Source organism: Taudactylus pleione, unplaced genomic scaffold (assembly GCF_031769625.1).
Source record: "Taudactylus pleione unplaced genomic scaffold, aTauple2 ptg000032l, whole genome shotgun sequence".
Lineage (NCBI taxonomy): Eukaryota > Metazoa > Chordata > Amphibia > Anura > Myobatrachidae > Taudactylus > Taudactylus pleione.
In genome coordinates this window covers 30,962,468-30,982,948 of record NW_028284434.1, presented here as the reverse complement: position 1 = coordinate 30,982,948, position 20,481 = coordinate 30,962,468, and the positions used below count along the sequence as shown (strand labels likewise).

Sequence of the window (20,481 nt, the reverse complement as noted above, 5' to 3'; positions counted from 1 at the left end):
GGTGGTTAAAGATGACCCACCTCAACAAGGGACGTCCGTTCTGGGTTCCAAATTGGGTCCTGTTGACAACGGACGCCAGTCTTCGGGGCTGGGGAGCAGTTTTCGGGTCCACACTTGTTCCAGGGCAGGTGGACACCGACAGAAGCGGAGCTTCCAATAAATATCTTGGAACTCCGTGCGGTCTTCAATGCTCTCCTGCAGGCACAGCGGTTTCTCCAGGGTCACCCGGTGCAGGTCCAGTCGGACAATGCTACCACCGTGGCCTACATAAACAGGCAAGGAGGAACTCGCAGTCGGGCGGCTCTCGTAGAGGTCTCTCGGATCCTGGTTTGGGCGGAGCGCAATCTTCCGGCCATATCAGCGGTCTTCATCCCGGGAGTGCTAAATTGGGAGGCGGACTTTCTAAGTCGCCAGGACGTTCATCCAGGGGAATGGTCCCTGCACCAGGACGTTTTTCAACTACTGGTGGACAGGTGGGGTCTTCCAGAAATCGACCTCATGGCGTCCCGGCACAACAACAAGTTGCCGGTGTACGGGTCTCGCACAAGAGACGAAGGGGCGTCTCTGGTGGATGCTCTGTCCGTCCGGTGGACGTTCAGGTTCGCATACCTGTTCCCTCAGGTCTCCCTTCTTCCACGGGTAATCCGGAAATTCAAACAGGAAGGAGGGACGCTCCTGTTGATAGCTCCCGCGTGGCCCAGACGGCACTGGTTCTCAGACCTTCAGGGTCTGTCCGTGGACAGTCCTCTGCGGTTGCCGCTACGACCGGACCTTCTGTCTCAGGGTCCTTGTCTTCACCCGGACCTGACTCGGCTGTCTTTGGCGGCGTGGCTGTTGAGACGGCCATGCTGAGGTCCTGGGGGTTTGCCAGCTCTATGCTGTGTACCATGTTACGAGCTCGGAAACCGTCTTCCGCGAGGATATACCATCGCGTGTGGCATACGTTCTTCCAGTGGTGTCGACCGAGAGGTTATGCACCGCGGGAGTTTCGTCTGTCTCGGATTCTCGCCTTCCTGCAAGCGGGACTAGATCATGGGCTTCGCCTTGCTTCTTTGAAGGTACAGGTTTCGGCCCTATCTGTCTGGTTTCACCGTAGGATTGCTACAATCCCGGATGTGCGCACCTTTATGCAAGGTGTTCTCCGTATTCAGCCGCCCTTTGTTCCACCTGTGGCGCCTTGGGATTTGGCTGTGGTCCTGAGGACTCTCCAAGGACCGCCGTTTGAACCACTGGGCTCAGTGGATATTAAATGGCTAACAGCTAAGACTGTTTTCCTTCTGGCCGTTGCTTCAGCCAGACTTGTTTCTGAGTTAGGGGCTCTTTCTTGTAGACCCCCTTTCTTGGTTTTTTCATGGGAACAGGGCAGTGCTCCGCACTCGGCCCGAGTTTCTCCCCAAAGTTGTTTCCCAGTTTCAGGTTAACGAGGAAATAGTTGTTCCGGCCTTTAACTCACCGGGTCTTTCCGTGGGTGAGGCCTCTTTGGATGTTGTGCGGGCCTTAAGGACTTATGTGGACCGCACTTCTTTGTTTAGGAAGTCGGACGCTTTGTTGTCCTCTATGGCTTCTGTAAAAAGGGTTGGCCTGCTTCAAAGCAAACTTTGGCAGCCTGGATCCGTATGGCTATTTCTGAAGCTTATCTTCATGAAGGCCTACCGGTCCCTCCTTCTCTGAAGGCTCATTCCACTAGGTCTGTGGGTCCTTCGTGGGCAGCTTGACGTGGTGCCTCGGCAGTTCAGATCTGCAAGGCTGCTACGTGGTCTTCTGTCCATACCTTCGTGAGGTATTACAGGTTTGACACCTTCGCCTCTCAGGATGCTTCCTTCGGGCGGCGGATTCTCCTTTCTGCACAGGAGCGTCCCCACCCTTAAAGGATACTGCTTTGGGACATCCCCAAGGTATCCTGTGGATACCCTATGGACCCTGAAGTAGAAAATATGAGATATGGTAAGAACTTACCCTTGTTATCTCTATTTCTACGAAGTCCATAGGGTTCCACAGGACTCCCGCCCTGTCGCACCTGTGCTGCAGATGGGCTTTGCTCTGGTCACCGGTTTTCCGTCTCCCTCTGGTGAGAATGTGATTCTTGTATGTGTCCAGATCTTTGTTCTCTCTCTTCCTTCTCCTCCTCCGGCCTATGGCTTGGTAACTAACTGAGGTGCCTTGGCCTGGGGGCGGGGTATAGGAGGGGGACCTAGTGCATCCTGGGAGGCTGAAAGCTTAACTCTTTGGTGCCCTGCGACTGACGTCACACCTATACCCCAAGGTATCCTGTGGAACCCTATGGACTTCGTAGAAATAGAGATAACAAGGGTAAGTTCTTACCATATCTCATATTTTTTTAAATTTTTTTCCCTTTGCTTGACATCCCTCCTTTTTTTACCATTTTGTTGGTAACTATCAAGTTGCTTTTTCAGATACATTACAGAACATAATTGTCCTATATTTTATCCATTCTCTAAACATTCACTACATCAGTACATAAAATATTGAAGTGAAACTATTTGGTTCCATGCCACAAAACCATTCTAAATTAGCTGCTGGCAACGTTTCCCCAAAACCAAAGTGCGCTTAGCTTGGAAAAGATTAGGATATTTTGAATATAGAAACATTACACATTTGATCAGAGCGTTTTATGTTGGAATAATTAGGGAGATATGAGTTGCCTATAAAAACGAGCAGGTTCTATGCAACAAACATAATAAAATGCCATCAGTGATAACTCTAATGTATAACGATATTTAATTCTGGAGGGAACCATAAGAAATTGGAAAAACTAATTTAGATTTATTTTGACAAAATGATGACTTTTTAGTAGTGTGGTTGGTTATTTATTACATGACCAATGTGGAAACTATATACTGCCCATCGGTCTTTGAGAGATGTACCAAATTTTGGAGAGTTATAAGGCGGAGAAATTGCCCATATCAACAAATCTGTGCTAGATAAATGATAGCTAGAAGCTGATTGGTTGCTATGGGGAACTTCACTTTATCTCTCTCACTAAACTTCCACTACAGCACAGTTGACTTTAGAGTTCTCAATGGGCAGTTGCTGGTGTCGCCGTTTTAAATCTGATGATGGCAACTGCAGAGTCAGAAAATGTGCAGTAAGTCTACAGCAAAGACGTCTGGTGTGTGCCTGAGTGATGTATACATGTTTCTTCTGTGTGAGTGTGTGTATATAGATCTATATTCTACTGTTCACTTTAAATATTGCCTAATGATTTGATCATATCTGACTAGTTATAGTAAATGGTTAGTTTTGAGCTGGGTACATACCGTACAATGTATCGCCCTTGGGTATATACCGTACACATCCTATAGTGTGCACACCCGATACATCGTCCTTGGCCGTCGTTCATTGAATCGTCCCATCTGCTGTGCTGCATGTCAGTTGGGACGATTCAATGAACAACGTGGTGCAGTTACATGTGGCATTCAACTTTACATTGCGCCATCAATGCCAGATTGTGCAGTGTGTACGGCGTGCGCGATGTATCGTTACATCGCGCACTGCCTTGCCAGGTTGCATAGCGTGTACCCAGCTCACGTTTTGTAATGCATTATGGGATATTATCTCCTTCAAAATACTTCTCTTAAGTCATGCGTTAAAGGGGTCCCATCATCATTGAGAGCAGATTTAGGCCCTCATTCAGACCCACTCGTGAGCGGCTGTCCGCTCGCAAGTGGGTCGATGGTCTGGGAGCTCCGTCATGCGCGAGACGCGTCGAGTGTCTGATCAAAGGGGGCGTGCTGTCGATGTTGATTGACAGCACGCCCCCTTTGGTGGGCGTGCCGGGGGCGTGCCTGCCAGACGGAGGCGTTCCCAAGGGAACGCCTACCGTCAGAAGCCGGCCCCACTGACATCACTAGTGATGTCAGCGGGAGTGATTTTGGCTCTGATAGAGCCAAAATCACTCCTGGCCTTGCGGTTGAGAAACTCAACCGCAGGCTTCTGCTCGAAGTGGCGATGGTCAAGAGCATCGTGACCATCATCCTTGCACGCTCGTATATGCTGTGGGTGGTGACCCACAGCTATACGAGCGTCCAGGAGGACGCTCCATAGTAATGGAAGTGTGCCCTGAATCAGAGCGAGCGCTCTGGTCAGAGCGTCCGGCTCTGAATCAGGGCCCAGGGCCTTAGTTTTGAATGTTTGTTGTCCCCTTGCGGCAGTCAGTAGAGGCAACGGTTGCGTCATCCAAAGTTAAACACTTCTCCAAGATGAGTTTTGTGGCTCACAGCTTAACTGGAGGAAGAAGTAATAAAGTTGTAATAATAAGTTCCTATGTGGACAGACCAGTCCACTTCAGTGAGTAGGTCTTATTTTATATGTAGTATTTTGAACTCGCAAAATGTACAGAGCAGGTTTTGTTGCAGTGCTCGCTGCGGAATGGCAAACTAAACTTTAAGGACTGCGAATGTACTTCTTGGGCAACTGGGTATTGCCCAAAACTTGCCACAATGCAACAAGGGGTATGGTATAGCCAGCTTTATCTGTGGTTTTGCCTGGTTAGATATTTTACTGTTTCTGCTTTGATCTACCTGAGGTTGTGCAGATTGCTTGGTTACATTAAATTTTGGGGGAGATGTATTAAACCTTCGAGGGCCAATTAGCTTCTAACTGTGCTGTAGACTGTGCTAGATAAATAATAGCTAAAAGCTAATTCCACTGGGCAACTTATCTACTTTATATCTCCCAAAGGTTTGGTACATCTCCCCTTTTTATCTCTTGAGTTGTTTTAGAAATAGAACCAGTTGTGGGCGCCTTTTTATTACTAAATTCATCCTATATGCCATATGTAACTTTTACCTATATACTGTTGTTATATCCTCTTGACTAAACAGTTATTTTTCCCTTTGATTCTTAAATGCCTACTCTCCATCTCTCTCCTGTAGGGACTGATGAGTTCTCTGGAGGAAACTTAAAAACACAGACACACAATTTCCATCACAACAGACATGTACAGGAGAAGAGATCTGTGCCTGTCCGCAGGAAGCGAAGCATCGGTGAGTGGGAAGACTTACATTGTATGCCAGATGTCAATGAGGTGGTGCCCCAAACAATCGCTTTTAGTAGTTATCTCTTAAGACCTCAGACACGCTTTTATATGTTTATAGACACAGCAACTTTGGGATTTGTGAAACTTGGCTTTATCGGTCACCATACAAAATTGTATCACTCTGTTGCGCTACCTATTGGAAGATTTACAGTTGACCTATCATGTCATTGGTACAGAAACTGTTGTGTTTACCTGTCAGTATGACTAATGCTGGGTACACACTACGCAATGTCTACCCAACACGACATCGCTGGCGACGGGACCTTGCATGTGGCAAGTGCATACACAATTGTCGATGCCAGGTCCAACAGGAGGAGCTACGTGTCATGTTGCATTCCGCAGCATGGCATCGTTGGCGTCATCCCCGTCTCTCCTGCAGTAGGAGCGCACAGGGACAGAACTATGGAAGACAATGGAGGCGCTACCACCGGGCGCCAACACTGCAGGGTCACCTCCTCCATTACCCACAATATATTCACCCCACTTAGGGCCGTAAATATGTACCCGGAGTGTACTGTCACGGCCGCCCAGTACATAGCACCCCTTCCCGGCACCTGAGAAGCTACCATAACCTGCTCCCATCGATCTATAGCCTGTCCCCGCTCACTGATGTCTCTGCTCCTCAGCAGCTTCTCATGCCAATGTGACTCTAGTGCCCCCCTTTACCCACAACTCCCTGTCCCACTCCTTCCTGGTGGCAGCTCTAGCCACGGACCTGTGCGGCGTGCCCGAGCATAAGCGCGGCTGACTATCTTCCAGGAGCTGGATGGCAACAAGGATGTACCAGACAGAGCTGCGGGTAAGAGGGCATGGGAGGCGGGGGACTGGGGCACCAGCGACTGAGTCTAGGAGCAGGTCTTTGGTGGAGCAACTTCCCGACAAGTGAAGTAGTCAGCAGTAGACTGGGCATTTTGTGATTTGTGGTTCCACCACAGTTGCAGTCTTGCAGTATCTTGATTCAAACTCCGTCCTCAAAACCCCCACATCAGGTGGTTTTCCCCTCTATCTGGGGTATCAGGAGGGCTCCCCACCCCACATCAGTTGGCTTTTGCCTTCATCAGGAGGACTCTGAGCCTCATGCTGATTGCACTATACAGGTCACTATCTTATCTGTGACTAACACATAGCTGTATATACCCGAAAACTGTGTTTTTGGGGATATCCTGCAAATTGATTTAGTAAATAGGTCTAATAGAAACAAATTCACATATTCTATATTAGTGTGTTTAGCTATGCACCATATTTATTTCCCCCCCTTTTTTTTTTATGGGGTGGGGGCACCAAATTATAACTTGCCTCAGGGCGTCTGGGATGAATTTACACCACTGGGAGCGTGCATATCATGGGTACACAATAGATCACAGGTTCTCAAACTCTGTCATCAGGACCCCAAACAGTGCATGTTTTCCAGGTCTCCTCACAGAATCACAAGTGAGATATTGGCTTCACCTCTGGATCTTTTAAAATGTGTCAGTTAGTAATGACTACACCTGTGCTCCTGCTGGGTGACCTGGAAAATGTGACCTGTGTTGGGTCCTGAGGACCGAGTTTGAGAACTACTGCACTAGTTAATGTACACGATATGTCGCTCCTTGTATTAGAGAGTCGGGTTAAATTTGATTAGGCACTTTGTGGGAGATGTATGGAGAAGTTACCCACGGCAACCATAGCAACCAGTCCGCTTCTACCTAGCATTTATCAAGTAAATTATTTCAAATGCTAACTCAAAGCTGATTGATTGCTATGGCCAACTTCTCTACTGGTCCACTTCTTCACTCTTTTCACTCTTGTCCTTGTGTCACTTGGTTTAGTTTACACAATGGCTGCCTTCACTGTATGCATTTCACAGGTAGGCTATAGGACGTCTTACATGTAAATATTAAAACCACATCATACTATGGGCGAGTTTTATCAAATTTTGGAAAAAAGTGGAGCAGTTACTATTGGCAACCAATCAAGTTCTAACTGTTATTTTTCTATCTCTGCCTGTAAGATGACAGTTAGAAGCTGGTTGGTTGGTATGGGCAAATTCTTCACCTTATCTGTCTGCAAGACTTGATTGATAGATAGATAGATAGATCTATCTATCCCCCTATAATTAGTTTCCAAGTCACTTAGCTGTACATCCAATCGCGACTTCCTGTGCAGTACTGTAGTCATTGGAGCCCCATGATCATTGATACTTAAAAAGCACCACAAAAATCCCCGGCATGGGACAGTCAGAGGGACAAATCGGACAAAATAGAGATTGTACATAAAACAGAACAAATATGTATGAGACTGATGGGGAAGGCGCAAATGTTAGACCAGGGCCGTACTACAAGCATGATTGCTGCCATGGCGACACCTGTCTCTGGATTGTAGGGTGCCGGGAAGGACACCCTGCGGCTTCGAGAGTAACAATGCTTTTTACCCCTGGCCTCCTCTTCTGTGACATCATGACGCCACTTGCGCTATGGGTCCGGGTGGTGGGTGGAATGGGTGTGGGTGTTAGGGGATGCCCAGTTCACACCTTGGCTCTGCATGAGACAGAGGGCAGAGCGCACCCTGCTTGTGGGTGTTTACAGACTAGACAATATGAAATACTTTGTAATAATTGAATATACAATGAAGATAAAGAAACCTTATTGTGATATTCGTGAACATTGCCACAAATCATTCCAACCTGGAACTGTCCATGGAAACCAGTGGCAATGGGCATCTGCACCTATCATAATAGTTTTCCTGTTTCAGTTATCACTAAAGATAATTTGCCTGTTATTATTTGTGTTAGCGAATCATTGTTTGGCTGGTCCGGAGTGACACCCTTGTATAATTCAGGAAGTATTCTTATCACACAACACACAGGCACAACTTGCTTCACACTTGCTGAGAGTATATTTAGTAAGACACTGCTGACAAATTCTGTGACTGGGATTGCTGGCTGGTGACTCATTGGTACTTGGGAAGTGTATAGAGTGAGATTGGGACTAAAAGCATAACCAAATATGTGATGTTATTCTTTATAGCACATAATGGGCTTCCCTTAGCGTGATCATAAAATCAGCTAAATGGGGCAATTTTGCACCTTGACCAAATCAAGTAGCACTGCATGGAGGCAGATTTAAAGTGTGCAGAGAGGTTTTAGCGTTGGGAGGTTCACATCCTGGCTCAGCTCTAAATCGCTGTGTAAAAATAAAGCTGCCCAGTAATTGTGCACTACTTGCCAAAGCCAAATATTTTTCCTGAATTAGAATACAAATGGCATCACAACATGGTATGCACAGGTGCTTCTATTTGCAAATAGTTATGTTTTGCAGACGGAATCATTTTTGTGAAGTAGTTTGAAATCTTAAAATTTGCTATTTCCTGCAAAACTTCCATTATTTAACTATATCCTGTAATGAAGGTAACCATGTTTGTGATAAATTTTTTTTTTTTTTCCTTTTGCACTAAAGTGCACCAACACACAACTAACAAGGAAACACACGAGTAGCCACCATGTAACTAAGGGCCTGATTCAGAGCCGCTCGCTATTTGCGAGCGCACGCTCTGAATCAGACCGGGGAGTATTTATTTTTTTCCTGTCCGCTCGCTAAGCTGTGGGTGCCCACCCACAGCTAGTGCGAGCGGGCAGGAGGTGGCCGCGAATATCGCGACCATCAGCATTGTGAGGAGACCCTAAGGTAGGGTCTCGGCACTCGAAATGCCGAGTGGACTTCCAGCTATAATAGTGCCGGAAGTCCACTACTGACATCACGAGTGATGTCAGTAGGGACGCCCACAAATGGCAGGCGTTCCTTCGGGAACGCCTCTGTTTGTTCAGCCACCCCGCCTACCCACCTACAAAACGGGGCGAGCTGTCGATCAACATAGACAGCTGGCCCGTTTTGCTGCGAGCTCTGGTGTGAGTGAAGGTCTCACTCGCTATGGGGCACTCGCGTGCGCCCTAGGCCGCCATCGACCAGCTTGCGAGCGGGTCTGAATCAGGCCCTAAGTGCCTTATTCAGACTTTTACGCAAACCCGATTTGCGCACAAGTCCAATGGTGGCTGGATTGTGCAAGCACGGTAGTAGGCCTGTCATCGTCTGAATTGACGGGGACTGTTCTCCAAAACGGAGGCGTGACGCCAACTTTGGGGCAGGTACAATTAATTTTAAAGGATCGTTGTTACCATTCTCTCAGCAGGCTGTGCCCTGACCTATCCAAAAGTGTACTGATTCTAAATAGAAATTAATTCATTATTTTGTTATGGGTGGTTAATTGCACCCATACACACAGTAATCGGTGACGCAATCGTGGAATGTAACTAAATCATTATATACAGTATTACTTATCTCTTACAATCAATGGCATGCCAAATAACTCAGACAGTTGCTGCGCTACAGTTTTTAGTCACACTTTAAAGATGAAGTAAAGCCACTGTTTAACATTTATCGTATCAAAAGCTATTGCTGAACTCAATACTATACATGAAATAACTGGAATTTTTATTCTCTCTCTCTCTCTCTCTTCTCTCTTCTCTCTTCTCTCTTCTCTCTTCTCTCTTCTCTCTTCTCTCTTCTCTCTTCTCTCTTCTCTCTTCTCTCTTCTCTCTTCTCTCTTCTCTCTTCTCTCTTCTCTCTTCTCTCTTCTCTCTTCTCTCTCCTCTCTCTCTCTCTCGTGTAAAAGCTGGCACGCTTCAGGCCTACACTCCGCTATTGCGGAGAAACTTTTGCAAACTAGAAGTGCGCTTAATTATGTAGGGAGACAAAATTATTCTCCATGGGTGCACATGGCAAAAGTGTAAAGTCTCATCACAGGACCACCCATCTTTAGGTTGAATTGATAATTTATTCATGATTATACTGCATTATTATGCAATTATATTTATTATTTGCATGTTTCTCTTTATTTATTGATCCATTCTCTCTTCGGCTTTACAGAAGAAGCTGTCCCTGCGATCTGCAAAACAAGGACTGTTATTTACGAGATACCTCGTAGCCAAATTGACCCAACATCTGCAAACTTTCTGATATGGCCGCCTTGTGTGGAGGTGAAACGTTGCACAGGCTGCTGTAATACCAGCAGTGTTAAATGCCAACCATCAAGGATACACCACCGGAGTGTCAAGGTAAGCAATTGGGTTCTGCCTTTTCCTTATATTCGCCCCATCTTGCAGTATTGAAGTCAGTGATCACACTGTTGGTTTGGTGCATTACTACTGGCCTTATTGGTTTGGTGCATTACTATTGGCCTTATTGATGACTTGCTGCCATGTTGGTAGCTGTACCATCTGTGTTGGTTAATTCCACCAACCTGGGGTTCTTTCTGGTAATGTTTTTACCTATGTCCATTTGGTATGTTAGAAGCTTGCTTTTGCTAGTGACTTGACACCTACAGTATATTTTGGTGCCTTAGCTAACCTGGTCCTTACCATTTAATGTTGATTTGACGTTTTGGCTGATACCTTTTATTTGATCGTCTTGCTGTCCATATTGGCTTAGTGTTTTAGGGGGAAATGTATCAAGAATTTTAAAAAGCAGAGAAGTGGACAAGTAGAGAGGTTTCCTATAGCAACCAATCAGTTTCTAGCTAGCATTCATCTAGTACGTTCTATAGAATGATAGGTAGTAGCTAATTGGTTGTTATGGTTACCTTCTCCACTTGTCCACTTCCCCACTCTAGTTTCTCTTACTAGTTACATTGCCATCCATGTTGATTTTATATAGGTTTACCTCTCCCTTGCGGGTTGCCATGCCATCTATGTTGGTTTGATATATATATTTTGTTTTCTGGTTTCCTTGCCTCCTGTATTGGATTGGTTTCTTAGTTTGTCACTCTTTTTTATTGGTTCAAAGTAAATGTCTGTCTCAAATAATCTGCATACAAAGTGCTTAGACCTTTTTAAGAGTTCTTGAACATGATTGGCTTATTCATGCATCTACCTGCTGCATTTTACCATTGGCAAACTGCTTCTGCATCACCCAAGAAATGCATCTTCCAGTGATTGCTGATTCCTATGGCATCTGCTCGGGCAAGTTCATACTGAATCATGGCTAATATACAACCATGGCAACGATGATGAGAGACAGCCCTGCTTTTCAGGTGAAGCTATTTTGTATTATGAATAACATGGTACTTGGATATATGAGGAAAACTACTGTCTTTGGGAATAAAAAATTCATGGTCAACAGCTTTGTAATGACGTAGTATAGAGACAGGTCTGTATATCGTAGTCCTGTTGTATGAAATATTTGCCCTGGCATCTTTGGAAACATTGAAGAGCAGACAGATGTTGGATACATTCTGGTAGAGCAGGACCTCCGAGCTCTCCCCTGCAGCCTTCAGCTCCTTCTTGCTTTATTGTCAGATTTGTTTGTCATAGCTTGTAACACTCTTTTTGGATATTTGCTGATGATGTTACTAATAGGTGTCTTTTTCTCATTATACGGGAAATGTATCAAACCTTCCAAAGAGGACAAGTAGAGCAGTTGCCTATAGCAACCAATTGGCTTCTAATTGTCATTTTATAGATGGTGCTAGATGAACGTTAGCAAGAGGCTGATCGATTTCTATGGGGAACTTCTCCACTTTTTTGTTTTGGAAGATTTGATACATTCCCCAAAGGTTTTAAGTCCACACAGATAAAGCCTTGATTAAAATTGTGTGTATGTATGTGTATATATGTGTGTGTATGTATGTGTGTGTGTGTGTATATATATATATATATATATATATATATATATATATATTAATATTAAAAAATCCACCTGTGGCTGCTACAGCCCCACCTGGGCTGTGTCCTCTGGCTCAATCACATACACATTCAATGCAGGAGGTACTAGACGCATATCCAGCAGGTCAGTGCAGCATTCTTTAGCTTCCATGAGACCCCATTTGTCAACAGGGCTGGTGATGGTTCCATAATGGTGTGCTCATGGGTGCATGGGTTCGGTCAGCTGGTCTGCCTGTACACGTCACTAACCGATACGTTGCATTGCATGATGACCATTTGCAGCCCTTCCTGGACTGCATGTATCCCCACTATGATGCAGTATTCCAGTAGGATAATGCACCGTGTCATTGGTCACAAGCTGTGCAGAATTGGTTCGAGGAGCGTTTTGACGAATGGTGTGGCCACCACAATCGCCCAACATGAACTCAATTGAGCATTTATGGGACGTGATGGAGAGATCCATTCGCACCCAAGATCCTGCACCTACAAATATCAGGGAGCCGTGGGAAGCTCCCTCTCTAGAGGTCTTCCGTCCACTTGTGGAATAGATGCCACGTGCAGGTGTTGCACTTCGCCAGGCTAGAGGAGGGGGGGAGGGAGGTCCTACATGATACTAGGCATCTACCTCTGTGTGTGTGTGTAAAAAAATAAAAATAAATAAATAATAGAAAAAAAATAAATAAATAAAATATATATATATATATATATATATATATATATTATATATTATATATACACACGCTAGTATTTAGCATAGTTATTTGTTGCATTTTATTTCATTCCTTGCCATGGCTTTGACAGAGTCATTCTCACACTGCTCTGGAAGCTTTGTTACTGTAAACAGAACTTGTGTTTAACTGACTCTTGAGAAGCTGTTTAGCTGTTTAATGTATTTATTTGGAGGTGAAATTTCAAAACCTTGGAATGATTTCACACTCCTGAGAAACATCCCTCCGTATAATATGTATACTGTGTGCTGGAGCGGATATGTGAAAATGGAACAATCTGCCGCTAATTTCTCCTAGTAAAGTTAAAGGACAGAAGGTCAAAGTGGATGTGAGGAGAAGAGTTGTTTAACACTTGAAATTGGAAGCTCACCCCTTCACCCCCAGATTTTGACAATGGAGCACAGTGTACGGTTACACCGCAACGCCTGCCTCTCTTGTGGGGGCTTTATACAGTTGACGAGCAGCATTTTTCTAAATGTGGACTTGGTACTTGGATGGCTCTGTGTGGCGTCATTTAGCAAATTGTACGGGAGGGTCACACAGGATGTGGTGGAAAGTGTTAAACACTGGTGGACCGCTCCTCAGTATTTCTGGAATGTTTTTGAGCCTTTAGACTGTTTGCACAATGTCTAGTTTTATAAAGACTTCCCTTTTTTATTAAAATAGAGGCCTTTCTTTCCGTAGAACGACAAGGTACTGAGATCATGGCACAGAGAGCTGGCTATGTGCACACACACGCACACCCGAAGATCAATATATGATAAAGCCTGCTGACCAGACAAGGGCATCGAGCTAAATATTTCCCTGCCAGTTGGCATCCTTCGTTTTTCCTTCAAAGTCTAATTACAGAGTCGCTCAGTAACTTTATATAACAAAACAAACTTATTATAAATAACTGCTACTGTCCTTGGAGGCAGCAGTGAGACACATTAGGATGTTAAAAGGAATATTGCATACTATTCAAATTACCGTTACTCACCTTCATCTCCCCACAGATTCTGACTGGTAAACATTTAGTCGTTTTCCAGTAAGACCCTTACGCAAATAGCGCGACATGCAGTAATGTTCAGAGAGCAGCAGATTTTGCAGTAACGTGCAGTACATTACTTTGGGGTGGGGTGTATATATAAACGGATTAGACTGCCAGTTTGTGAACTCACAAATGTGTCGTCAGCCGGTGCGTTTCAAAGATATAACAAAATAAAGAAGTATTTACTTTTTATGACTAGAAAAATTGGCTAGAAAACAATTAGCTGCCAGCAAAAAGCACAAATAAGCAGAAATAAACAGAGGCCAATCGTAAAATATCTTTGGAAGTATGCTAGTACACATTATAGAAAATAGCAGATGATTTAATGCAATGCTGCACTTTTGCTGTGTGTGGAAAAAAGATAGTACACTTGGTTTTATTTGTCTGCCTGTCTGTCTAATATATGCATTTATATAATTGGTTGCTATAGGCTATACTTCACTAGAGAAGAGTGATTCAGTTAACTGTGGAGTTCTGCAGCAGCATTGTATTACTGGTGATGATAGAACCGCTGATTTACCTCGCTTCCCTAGGAGGTGCGATCAAATTGTGCATATTTTAGAAGCTAAAGCACATCAGGTGGAGACCCAGTGGCAAATGCAGGATTTCTAGAGGGGGATTTCCAAATGCTTGATCTTAGAGTGAGTGTATCCAGTCCATGAAGAGGGTAGAATGAGCATTTAACCAGCTTTAATATGTTTCATACAAAGTATATTGTGTTATAATTCCAACATATAGAGGATCAGCAATCACAGTAAGCCATTAAATGCCGCAGTAGGGCCATCCTGCCTGAGCTGAATGTTTTTATTTTAGATGTAGGCACCATTCCAAAGCATTAGAGCAAGTCCGGGAGTCTGGGGGAGCAGCAGAATAATCTAGCACTGCACTAGACATATATGTACATATTGGGCTCTATAGCAGCACATCCCTAACAGTGAATGTTTTCCAGATCTCCTAGTTGGTGCACAGGTTATTTATTACTGACTGATACAGGTGGTGCTATTTATTTCATTTGTGATACTGTGAAGAACATGCAGCACTAGTAAAATTACCTTACTATTTCTATTGTGGTCATGGTGTGGGCTGGGGAGGGGGGTTTCCAGGCAGACGGAAACCCCCCCCCCATGCGTTTGCCTATGAGACCTAATGGGTGAGACTACTAAAGGTCCTCACTGCTAACTAATTCACCCTCTAAGTTATGTGAGTTCCTGTTGTCTTTGAAGTGGGTCTGATGAGCAAATATCTTCTTTTTAAATTTACTCTTCCTGAGGTGATTATTAAATGCAGCCCCCAATTTGTTTCCTAATCTACTCCTACGGGCTGTCCGCATGCCACCCAAAATTAGCTCATTGACCTTTCCAGGCTCCTCTGTCTTGTGAATATTTCTTTAGTTCTCCATGTCCTCATCCTGCCACCACTCACTTACACAGCGATGATTCAGTCAGTAATGCCCTGTCTGTGACTACCCACGTCTGATAAAGTGACATGATGCCAAACTTGCTCTTTTGATGCATTTTTTATTCTGGATGGTTGCTGTGATTAATGCTTGAAACATTTATGAATGATATTTATGGCACTACATCATTTCCACATCAGTTAGGTCTCGTAGAGCCAGAATACCACATCTTATTGTACATTCATGAGTTTCGAAGCATGGGTTATGATTAACTTCAGAAAGGCATTTTTGGGTTTTCAAATAGTTCCCTTGTCATTGAAACTAGGACTTTTGATGGTTCCTGGCTTGTAGATGTGGGTTGCAGAACCCAACATGTGTTACATGATTACATCACTTTTGAAATGCAACCTGTATTTACAGGGCGTGGCAAATTAAATCATTATGGATGTACATTGTTAAAGCATGGTTGCAAAACATATTGTATTTCAAGTAGGGATGTGCAGGCTCGGATAGGTTCGAGTTTGCACGTGGAGTTCGGATTTTTCCCTCCAAAAAAACGGAACTCAGAACGAGGCAAAACGTCATCTTACATGGACGAACATCATCATTCCTGGTCCAGGAATGATGATGTTCGTCCATGTAAGATGACGTTTTGCCTCGTTCTGAGTTCCGTTTTTTTGGAGGGAAAAATCCGAACTCCACGTGCAAACTCGAACCTATCCGAGCCTGCACATCCCTAATTTCAAGCAATGTTATGTTGCTTTTAAAATGTCTACCCCCCCACCCCCATAATTTTTACAATTTTATTTCTGACAAATTGCAGAGAGTTATTTTTGATGCATTCTGTATACATATTTTTTCGTGTGGAATTATTATTAATAATAATAATAATAATAATAATAATATTATTATCATTCTCTATAAGGGAGTGCAGAGTAACGCTACTTTTACAGCTGTTTGAGGCTATCCAATTGGGTGCTGCCGACCTTGCAAATTCTCCAGGGAGATGTACGCTATGCACCAGGAATGCATACATGTTATGGGGGTGTCCTCCACTGCAATATTAAGCCTGGGGGTTGTGCAGCAAGGGGGTGGGTGATGTCATTAGTGGATATCCCCTTGTAAGTACACTATGGAGGAGATGTATCAAACCTTTGAGAGCAATAAAATGGAGAAGTTGTTCATTGCAACCAATCGGCTTCTAAAGGCGGATACACACTAGACAATATGCTCCATGACCAAAATCGTCAGTGTTTCCCCTTGAGCTCTCGGGCAAACGACATTGGGCATACACACTTAACAATATCGTTCAGTGACGTCACCCCGCACGTCCCCGAACTTGCAGAATCTGATGATATCGTCAGATTGTCCTGCAAGTTCAGGTAATGGAAGACATCGTTAACAATCTGCGGGAGCACGCATCGTCAATGATATTATGCATACACACAGAACGATAACTATATCGTTATCGTCCATATCGTTCACTTTTATTATCTAGTGTGTGAGCCTTTACTGTAATTTTAGAGACTGTGCTAGATAGAGCATCATCTTCCAGCTATCATTTATTTTGAAGGTTTGATACATTTCCCCCTATGTGCTATATAGGATATGATGTATTTACCCCACACCAAAAGCGATGTAGAGGAACAGTGTTTAAAAGGCACTTTGAATCGAAGCTTAAATTGGTCTCAAAACTTTATACTTGACTCCGCCATGGTGCTCTATAAAAAGATAATTATAGGCCCCTAAAGAACTGTCCTAATTTATCTTAGACTGTAGACATTTATGAATTTTTCCCATATCTGTCAATTTAAGTCAGGCTATTAAATGTTTTAAAATGGACTGGAACTGTATGGGTTAAGTAATTATGAGAGAGACTGGAAATTGAAAGGAGACCAAGGCTATCCATTCTCAGAATTACTGGCCTTAAAGAAAGAGAGAGACATTGACACTAGGCAGAACGAAATATAATTGTGATGATCATTACGTTACGTGGATGGTACAGGCTTTCTGCAAGACATGGGTAGGTGAAAGTTTCTACATGCAACTGCTTGAAATAGAGTATGCCACAATTGCCTGTTCCCTTTACCTGAAATACCTATATTATTTCATAGTGTTTATAACTGTTTACAGCAATCTGTGTAGTAAGAGAGCAGCGTAATTCTGAAGAAGTTATCAGTTGGTTGCTAGTCCATTCCATGGTTGTTTGGTGTTGCCAAAACAATTAGTTGTTGGCTACAGTATTGGGAGACAATGGCAAGGTAAAAATGCCAAAGCCTGTCCCCTTAATATCACCTTACCCTGTTTTTATTCATTGGTTTGTTTATTTATTTAAAGGTTTTAATGGGTTGCTGATGCTTAGCAGTGAGTTCCCCTGGACGGCTTTCGCACTGGAAGTGCAGACTGCTGCTCCTGACTGGAAGTAGATGTACCAGTGCGTTTCTACATGGTAAATATTGCTGGGATTGGGAGGTTTGCTATTAGTCCATGTTGCCTGCCAAAGTCGGTATACTGATATGCAATCGCCCCAATCCCAGCATACGATGTGCAGTAACCCTAATTACAGCATACTGATGTGCAATCGCCCCAATCCCAGCATACGATGTGCAGTAACCCTAATTACAGCATACTGATGTGCAATCGCCCCAATCCCAGCATACGATGTGCAGTAACCCTAATTACAGCATACTGATGTGCAATCGCCCCAATCCCAGCATACGATGTACAGTAACCCTAATTACAGCATACTAATGTGCAATTTCCCCACTCCCAGCATACTGATATGTAGTCATCCTAATTACATCATACTGATGTGCAATTTCCCCAATCGGTGTGGCTCTCCTATTTGAATTTTGGACTGCGCAGCAACCCCACCTCCTGGAGCTGCCACTGCTGATGTGCAATCTCCCCAATCCCAGTATACTGATGTGCAATCTCCCCAATCCCAGCATACTGATGTGCAGTCATCCTAATTACATCATACTGATGTGCAGTCTTCCCAATCCCAGCATACTGATGTGCAGTCACCCCAATCCCAACACTCTAGGGTTCATCTCTTGCTATGCGCACTCTAACAAATTTGTTAAATTAACTCCAGGATGATATATACAGAACTGTAATGCTTGAATGATATGCTTCCTCTTTTAATACATGCAGATTATTTTTCGGCCTTTTACTAATCTCTATTATTTGCTGACTGCTTGTCCTGTGCAGTTTGTACCGATTGGTTTCTGCCAAGAAAGCGCCAGTAACCGAACTGATTATACTAGCAATTATATTTCTTTTATTCAAACAACCGTAGCAACCACTCCTTCGTGTAGCATTCAAAAACCTGAGCTGCGTAATCATCGTGGCCTTCTGCGCCAGAAGCTGGATTCAACTCTGACTACTTATTGCAGACCAAGTACTGTATTGTTTTTGATTCATGCAGAGCGAGGTCTTTGAGGATAGAAATTTTGCAGAGGATTTGATTATTTTTACATGTTTTCTGATATGTGACGACTAAGTACTGCACAGCTTCTTCTGACTCTGTTGATGTAATGCCGTTAGATACTGCACAATTAATTTATACTAGAGGGCCAGCCAATATCCAGGGAACATTTATACAACTGGTGGCAAAGGACTGCCCAGCTTTTTAAATTCTGTGTCCTTCGGAAAGAGAAACACTGAAAGAAAATGAAACTGTCAAAAGAAGCTACACAAAGACCCTCTCCAGATCTCCTGTGCTGGTATTGTTGTGCCCACCCTGTTACCCTTAGGAGTTACCAACAGCAGACTATCTTTCTACAAAAGGGCTTTATCTATTGGTATTTGGATGAGGTTATAAGAGGGCACAGTAGGTTAGCAGCTGTATTTATCAGCCGGACCTGTGATTTTGTCCATCTTTTCTCCTCCTGACAAATATCGGAGTATGGTGAAAAGGCTGCGTGTACATATTTGTATTTCCAGTGTGGTTTTTTTTTTGTTTTTTTTTGTTTTTTTTTTAGCTCCAAGGATAAAATAAGTTGCCAAGAGCGAAGAGATAAATCTGACTGGAAAAAAAAAAAAAAGGCGTAGCTCTTTCTAAATCAAATAACATCAAATTATTAGAAACCTCCCAAGAAAACAAAACACCTTTTATGGTGATCGGTTAAACTTGGCTAGTCAGGAAAAAAACATGAGTCATAGTTCAGCCATGAACGGTATTGGGGAACAAGGGTCACTAGAAAAAACTGAGCATTGGTGAAATAGATTTTCTTTATGTATGGAGGCAGTGTTGCTCAGTTTAGGGAAAGGGACTTTCCAAGATCCGTCCTTAATTCAGACAGAGCCTAAAGTTGGCTGGGTAATTACAGATCTGCTGGAACTGCTGCTGTCTATATCTAGGTCTTAATCATCATTTGATCTTCTAGAGTTTTACAGATTAGCTGTTCTTTCATGCTGGATGAGTCAAATTTACCCAGCATCTTGAAAAGCATTAACAGAGGGAGCTCACGATAAAAGAAGCTAAAACATATTACTTCGACCCAAAGTTGACCTTCTTGCAAAGCATTCATACTTGTCACAGACAGCTTTGACTTGTTCAATGGAAATCTGACAGCCTTGGTAAATGCCTTTTTAGTTTTTTTTTTTTTTTTTGTATTTTTTGCTGCTGTCTGACTATAGTACTTTTTGTTTGCAGGGCTAAAGAAAGTAGGCTCCATGTCCTGTTGACAAAAAGGGCTGTGACTGAAAGCGGAATTTTGAAAAACTTTCAGCTACACTAATGTGGAAATATTTATATATTTTTTTTCTTTCCAACTTTTTTTGTTGTTTTTATAGTCATTTGTGTTAGGTGAAAGATTATCATGGCAGCAAACTGCAGAGAATTACATCTGTGCATACACTTTACAAAACCTGTCTAGATTCCTTACTCCTAGTTTTTCTGTTTTTTTAAATTATTTTTTTATATGTGTGTGCTTTTGTGCTTTCCTTCACTTTAAATTGACAGACCCAATACTGGACATGTCTGTTTGCAATAGCAAGTTAAATAGCACAGATTAATGATTGTCCCAAAGACTCCGGTGATTGGCGGTTTTGACCGATAGTTTAAAGTAGCAACAGAAACAAATCCTAAACGAGGATGAGTTTGGCATTTATATCTGTTTCCGCTTTAAAACTATCCGGCGAAGCCACAATCAGTGGTGGCTTTAACAAACCGCGGATTAGTGAATCAAATGCCAAATAAGTAAGATTTTGCACTAATGTCTCTACTTTGAATATGGCCTCTCTACTGTTGTGTTCACCCAGTGTTTAGTTGTACAAACTACACCTAGGATTTCGTCTGACTGGAGAGTGTCTCCAAGTGCTTAATTTACCCGTACAGCCATTTGGCTAGTGCTGTACATGCTCGCATTGGTGTGGTCGGAACTTTGTAGGAAAGTGTTCCTTCCTATAATATGTTTATCTACTGATACTAGCAGATTCTGGCATAGCACATGGTCAATATTATTCTACAACCAACATTTGAAAAGAACAACAACAATGGGAGAAAGGGATTTGCTTTCTGATATGTTTTATTCCTGCTGCCAGTTTTGCTATCACGCAAATGAT

The 20,481-nt window shown here is 43.3% G+C and overlaps 1 protein-coding gene across 2 annotated transcripts in view; it reads left to right on the top strand.

Moving 5' to 3' along the window:
* Nucleotides 1-20,481, top strand: part of PDGFA (platelet derived growth factor subunit A) — a 55,213-nt gene that overhangs the window by 14,730 nt on the left and 20,002 nt on the right. For both annotated transcript variants that reach the window (XM_088451975.1, XM_088451974.1), the window contains exons 3-4: nt 4,896-5,006; nt 9,964-10,151. In XM_088451975.1, coding sequence (XP_088308101.1) covers nt 4,896-5,006; nt 9,964-10,151 — 299 coding nt within the window. The remainder of the gene's footprint in view (nt 1-4,895; nt 5,007-9,963; nt 10,152-20,481) is intronic.